Source organism: Fragaria vesca, linkage group LG5 (genome assembly GCF_000184155.1).
Source record: "Fragaria vesca subsp. vesca linkage group LG5, FraVesHawaii_1.0, whole genome shotgun sequence".
Taxonomy (NCBI): Eukaryota; Viridiplantae; Streptophyta; class Magnoliopsida; order Rosales; family Rosaceae; genus Fragaria; species Fragaria vesca.
In genome coordinates this window covers 8839080-8846293 of record NC_020495.1, presented here as the reverse complement: position 1 = coordinate 8846293, position 7214 = coordinate 8839080, and the positions used below count along the sequence as shown (strand labels likewise).

At 37.3% G+C, this 7214-nt stretch overlaps 1 protein-coding gene and 1 pseudogene across 1 annotated transcript; both read left to right on the top strand.

Annotated features, from left to right (window-relative positions):
* Positions 1-211: 211 nt before the first annotated feature.
* LOC101295721 (1-aminocyclopropane-1-carboxylate oxidase homolog 12-like) lies at positions 212-737 on the top strand. The gene is made up of 2 exons (XM_004301133.1): positions 212-361; positions 486-737. The coding sequence occupies exons 1-2, from the start codon at positions 212-214 to the stop codon at positions 735-737; spliced, it is 402 nt and encodes a 133-aa protein (XP_004301181.1).
* Positions 738-5204: 4467 nt separating this feature from the next.
* LOC101295426 lies at positions 5205-6297 on the top strand (annotated as a pseudogene).
* The last annotated feature ends 917 nt before the right edge of the window (positions 6298-7214 follow it).

The window sequence follows — 7214 nt, the reverse complement described above, 5'->3', positions numbered from 1 at the left end:
GTTTGATCATTTTAATTATTTTGAGAATTAACTTTATAGGGATGAAATTGCTGAGTACTCGAAGGAAGTTATGAAGTTGGGGAAGAGACTGTACGAGTTGTTGTCCGAAGCTCTTGGACTCGAGCCAAGTCACTTGAATGACATAGATTGTGGTGAGGGACATCAGGTTATATGCCATTACTATCCTGCTTGTCCACAACCCGAATTAACTATGGGAACAACCAAGCATGCTGACGGCAGCTTCATCACTGTCCTTCTGCAAGATCATATGGGTGGTCTACAGGTCCTTCATCAGAACAAGTGGACTCATGTTCGTCCTGTGACTGGGGCTCTAGTGGTCAACATTGGAGATCTTCTTCAGGCAAGTAGCAGTCACATTCTTCTTTACCTTTTGGACAATCTAATAGTGACAATATCTTGACTCTCTTATTTTGATTTTTCTGTTTTATTGATCATAAAATTCGATCTTTTGCGGTTACATGCAGCTTATATCAAATGACAGATTCAAGAGTGTAGAGCACAGGGTACTGGCAAACCATAGAGGTCCAAGGATATCGGTTGCGAGTTTTTTTTGCACAGGAATGCTGCCATCAACAAAGCTTTATGGACCTATCAAGGAGTTATTATCAGAAGACAATCCTCCAAAGTACAGGGAGACCACTGTGAGGGACTATAGTGCACACCACCGCCTGAGAGGCTTGGATGGTAAACCTTCCTTGTCTCATGTCGAGCTTTGACGGTTGAACTTGGAAAGACAGGCATGAACACACAACTATATAGTTAAAAATAAAAACCATTACTATTACATATATTGCTTGTTTTAATTATTGCCAGGGCTTTACTTTCAAAAAAAATATATTATTGTCAGGGCTACGATCTTATGTTTTAGTTATATACTTGTTGTCCCCCTCCTTGTTCGTACTACCTTTATAATTTTTAATAAAATAAGGGGCTGATTACCCTCTTTTCAAAAAAAGAAAATAAAAAATATATACTCGTTGTTGGCAAAGTGTTTCACAAGGATTATAAGGATGATGGAGAGCTTGTTTGATATATCGATGGAGATGATGATAGGGTTTCTATTAGTTTTTTTTCTTTTTCGTTTTTTTTAAATTATTGAAAAATTTAAATTTGGTGGACATGATTTTTTGTCCTTATTCCATATCCACATTCTCAACCAGATTAGATCTAGTAGGGAAAGAATCGCGACATGCCTTTCCACAAGCAAAATTTCACTCAAAGTGGCTCCTAATGCATTGGATACTCATTCAACACTTTACACTTCTAATACACTTCTAAAACCTACCTTCTTCAAAGATCGGTTATTGAGAGTATGAGACCTCCAAATTTGTTCACTTATATAAAAACAAAAAACCAAAAAATTCAATAAACCGACTAGGAGAAGAGTTAGTAATGGCCATAATCGGGAGGAAACAAGAGTAGCACTTGTAGCTGGAAAAAACTCCCATGCTATCATAGTGTCATCAACTAAGTTTATCTCGAGGACATCTACGTACTCATCTAGAACTCACGAATTGAATTGAGCGAATAACCTCCACATAGATTGTTTTAGAGTTAGAACAATTTGTTTGTCTATGTTTTTGTCTTTTACCTTCCCGAGATGAGTGGTTTTAATTGTCCCAACTATGTGTGATTACATTAAAGATAGTCAAGTTTAGAGTACCACTGACCAATGAGAAAGATTGTTTTGAGAGTCTATTCAGCGCACCCGACTTCATTGGTCATATTCGACTCGACCCATCCAAACATTCTGATTCTCCTTCGTCTTCAACGATTACGACATCCATACACGTCGATCTCTTCGAAATAGTGAAGAAGCTCGAGCTCTCCGATTTCAAGCAATTCATCTGTACCAAATCCTTTAATTCCTTGCATATCAGCCTCGCAAATGGCAGAGCAACTGGAAATTGGGTATCGACCCCAATCGCGATACGCCAGCAATCCCTAAAAATGGTCTTCATTTGTGTTCTGGTGTGTTTTGTATGCAATTGGATGATGAGGACGATGACTTAGTCCACATAGGGTGGTTGATTGTGCTTATCTAAAGATAAAATGCTAGTAAAAAGGAAAGGAAAAACTTTTGTGTAATGACAAATTACTCGATAATAAAAGGAAAGAAAAATATATACCACATTCGTAGGCACATTACAATTCCAATAACAAAAATTCATAAAATAAAAATTCGACTATCTAATGTGATCATTATAATGAAACAAGGCTATGGTATTAAATTCAATTGTATTCGGCAACATTCGGTGCTCGATCGAAGCGGTAATCTATCGTCACTTATCACACGGAAATGCTCTTACCTGCCTCTCTGTGACCTAGTTTGGTTTATCCTTCCACAAGTTAAACTCTCACATAGATGAGACGTAACCACCCATGTAAAAATTTGGAGACGTTTACGTCTTGACGATAGGGCTCCCCACAGGGTATATTAAACGTAAAAAGAGTTGACCGCTTCTATCGAGACCCAGACTTTACCCGAAGTACTTGATTTTTCAACCATAGCCGTATTTAATTATTCTGTTCATATCTTATTTCACAAGATTTTTGAAAATTTTGCTTTCTCTGTATAGTTGGTTTACAAAGTTATACACTTGTATATAACATACTAAACAAGTTATGTCATATTAGTTGGCACGTTGCAATTCCAATGATTATAAAATTCACAGAAGGAAAATTCGACCGTCTGATGTGATCATTATAGTGAAACATGGCTATGGTATTAAATTCAATTGTATTCGGCAACATTCGGGGCTCGATTGAAGCGGTCAACCCTAATCTATCGTCACTTATCACACGGAAACGCTCTTACCTGCCTCTCTGTGACCTAGTTTGGTCATTTTTTCCACATGTTAAACTCTCACATAGATGGGACGTAACCACCCATGTAAAAATTTGGAGACGTTTACGTCCCGACGACAGGACTCCCCATTGGGTATATTAAGTGTAAAAAGGGTTGACCGCTTCTATCGGGACCCAGACGTTACCCGAAGTACATGATTTTTTCAACCATAGCCGTATTTAATTATTCCGTTCACATCTTATTTCACAAGATTTTTGAAAATTTTATTTTTTCTGTATAGTTGGTTCACAAAGTTATACAGTAGGATATAACCTACTAAATAATTTATGCTACATTAGTAGGCACGTTACAATTCCAATAATTAAAATTCACATAATGAAAATTCAATCGTCTGATGTGATCATTATAGTGAAATATGGGTATGGTATTAAATTCAACTGTATTCGGCAACGTTCGGGACTCAATCGAAGTGGTCAATCCTAATTCATTGTCACTTATCACACGTAAATGCTCTTACCTGCCTCTCTGTGACCTAGTTTGGTCAATCCTTCCACACGTTAAACTCTCACATAGATAGGACGTAACCACCCATGTAAAAATTTGGAGACGTTTACGTCCCGACGATAGGGCTCCCTATAGGTATATTGAGCATAAAAAGGGTTGACCGCTTCTATCCGGATCCAGATGTTACCCGAAGTACGTGATTTTTCAATCATAGCTGTATTTCATTATTCCGTTCACATCTTATTTAACAAGATTTTTGAAAATTTTGTTTTCTCTGTATAGTTGGTTCACAAAGTTGTACCTACTAAACTATCTGCATATAACCTACTAAATAAGTTATACCGTTTTAGTAGCTAGGCACGTGACTCTCTGAAGTCATAAATATGTGAAAATAATAGTCATGGTAATTAAACAGGTCTACTGTAAAAAATCCACCTCGTTCGAATACGTTAGGCCACCCATCGAATCGGTCAAACTTAGTTGAACCTTCTTTTTACACGAAACACTGTGGATCGGCATCGTGCGAAACCCTCTTTTTCCCTGTTTTCGAACCTAAAACTCGTATATATGAGATTTAGTTAAATTTTTTTGTTAAGCGTAACAAGGATTGACCAATTTTATCAAGAACCATACGTTACCGGAAACTTTTGATTTTTCGACCCTGGCCGTATTTCACTATTCCGGTCAAATCCTATTTCACAAGATTTTTTAAATTTTGCCTTCTCATTATAATTGGTTCACAATGATATACGTTTTTAATTAACCTACTAAATAAGTTATACCGTTTTAGTTAAAAAATTTGTGAAAATAAAAATTACCATCTGATGGAAAAAATTTGAGATATCTACACCTTTTGCTGCACCACACACACTCATCAGAAGGAGCTCCAATGTTTTAGAAAGAATCATCACACACCTCACTTTTGCATTTTCACAAATCAGTTCATGTGCATTACTTGTGTGTAAAGCTTAACTATGCCAGTTAAACTACATGCTTTCACAAATCAACACTGTATTAGAAGATGCAATGTTCTAAGAATATATTTACTGGTAGTATCATTACCAATCTCATTCTGGCATTTTCACAAACAGGTTATGTGCATTGCTTATATACCCAGTCTAAATGAACTCTATAAACTAAGGGTTACACTCGTTACAATGAATCAAAGCTCATGCAATTGCAGTCCAAATCTCCCCCAATTTTAAACTCAAAGGATTCCATGGATCAAAAGTAAACAAACACTGGAAGAGCGGCAAACAAAATTGATAACCAAATCTGATTCAAAGCTAATGCTTCCCATGAGCAAAAGTAAACTTGAACACAGAGAAACAATATAGGACTCCCTGTGCAATCGATTTCTGTATCTTCTGAGAAAGGTAACAGTAAGAACTCCGAGGCCGAGCGGCGGCGTTGGTAGCAGAAGCTTCACATATCCGTTGGACCTCTCCACATTAACATTCTCGGCCTCTTCATTCTTGTTCAGCTCGACGGAGAGCGTCGGCTTCCTCCGCCGCGTCGTGGAGGCTGTGGTGGTTGACCATCTCCTAGCGGTTCTGGACCAGCAGAGACTGGTAAGGTGCAACGGAAGAAGAAAATAAGGGCCTGCGATGTAGCCTCTTCCAGTCTTCCATATAAAGTTGAGTTTCGAAGTAAGACAACACATGAGCGGATCAACTTACCTTTGCCCACTCTGCCCTTAATCGCCCATCACTCGCCTACCTAACAGACCGCAAACGCCCAACTAACGGCCCAAGTCCACGTGCTCAAACAGACGGTGGAGATGTTGGGTGCACTGAATAACTAGGTTTTTGTCTTCTGCTCCGAGCCTTGCAATACCACTAATTATTGTGAACTTGCAAACCAGAAGAAAATGGTGGACACAAGTGACCGCACCAGTGAACTGAAAGCATTTGATGATACGAAAGCCGGTGTGGAAGGACTAGTCGATACAGGAGTCACAACAATCCCTCGCATTTTCCACTCCAGATCACCACCAAGTACTGTTGATCAGAGGGAGGGAGGTGATGATGCTGCCCAGTTCAGCATTCCAATCATCGATCTTCAAGGTGGCACAATCCATGCAGACTCAGCTTTACGATCTGAGGTCATGGAGAAAGTTCGACATGCGTGTGAGAAATGAGGTTTCTTTCAGGTCCTGAATCATGGAATTCCTGTAAATGTTTTGGATGAGGTGATTCGAGGGATACGCGAGTTCCACGAGCAGGATAATGAGCTCAAGAAAGAGTTCTATACAAGGACTCCCGGGAAGAAAGTGTATTATCATTCTAATTATGATTTGTACCAAGCTTCATATCTACTGACTGGAGAGACACACTTGGCTGTTTCATGGCTCCTAATCCACCCAAACCAGAAGAATTACCGTCAGTATGCAGGTAAAGCTTCATCTTTAGCTCTAGCTAGCTTTCACATTATGAGTAATTGTTTGGCTTAGGGGCTTCATCACTGTCCTTCTGCAAGATGACAAGATCATATCGGTGGTCTACAGGTCCTTCATCAGAACAAGTGGATTCATGTTCCTCCTGTGACTGGGGCTCTAGTGGTCAACATTGGAAATCTTCTTCAGGCAAGCAGCAGTCACATTCTTCTTTACCTTTTCGACAATCTAATAGTGATAATATCTTGAACTCCCTTATTTTGATTTTTCTGTTTTATTGATCAAAAAATTCGATATTTTACAGTTATATATATGCAGCTTACCAAATGACAGATTTAAGAGTGTAGAGCACAGGGTACTGGCAAACCATAGAGGTCCAAGGATATCGGTTGCGAGCTTTTTTTGCACAGGAATGCCGCCATCAACAAAGCTTTATGGACCAATCAAGGAGTTATTATCAGAAGACAATCCTCCAAAGTACAGGGAGACCACTGTGAGGGACTATGTTGCATACCACAGCCAGAAAGGCTTGGATGGTAAATCTTCCTTGTCTCATGTCAAGCTTTGACGTTTGAACTTGGATAGACAGGCATGAACACAACTATATATGGTTAAAAACCATTACTATTACATATACTGCTTGTTTTATTGTCAGGGTTATGATCTTATGTTTTAGTTATATACTTGTTGTTGGCCAAGTTTTTCACAAGGATTATGAGTAGGATCGATGCAGAGCTTGTTTGATATATCGATCGAGATGATGAGAGGGTTTCGATCTATTGCTGGCAACTGATTGTTTTGTGGAACAACATGGCTTATGGGTGTCAGTAATAGACGGGTTTGCCCTTATCAATAGAAGAAATTTACTTATTAGCTCCATACTGAATTTTTATTTTTATTTTTTTTTCAAAATTCAGAGTGTTGTTATTGATTTTTATATGTTTTAAGTTAAAAATAGGGTAGTGCTAGAGGGCCTTAATAAGGCCTAAAATTGGTGGTCTTAATCTTATGTGTTATATATGCCATGTAAGTTAATTAAAATATTAATTTATTTTCGATTCCACATAATATATCTTGCCAAATCAAAACATTGTATTACCAATTTTGCCATTTCTATTTCCTCTTTCATTTTAAGGGGTGAATCAATGATATAAATGTATTTTATTAGGTAATAAAAATAAATATTACATATTAATAGCAACCACTAATTATGTATAATATAAGGAATGTTTCTTACATCAATATATATGAAGATTAACTGTTTTTTAAATAATAATTAATTATGTCAAATAAACTCTAACCCTAACCCTAATTCGTCCAAAAAGCAATTACAATTCATAAAAAGAAAACACTAATATAAGATAATTCGGATATAATTCATCAAAATTTTCTATAATTCGTCTAAAAAATAATTTATATACAAATAATTTTTCTAAATCATTTACATACAAATTATTTAGATAATATATATACATGTATTTTTTT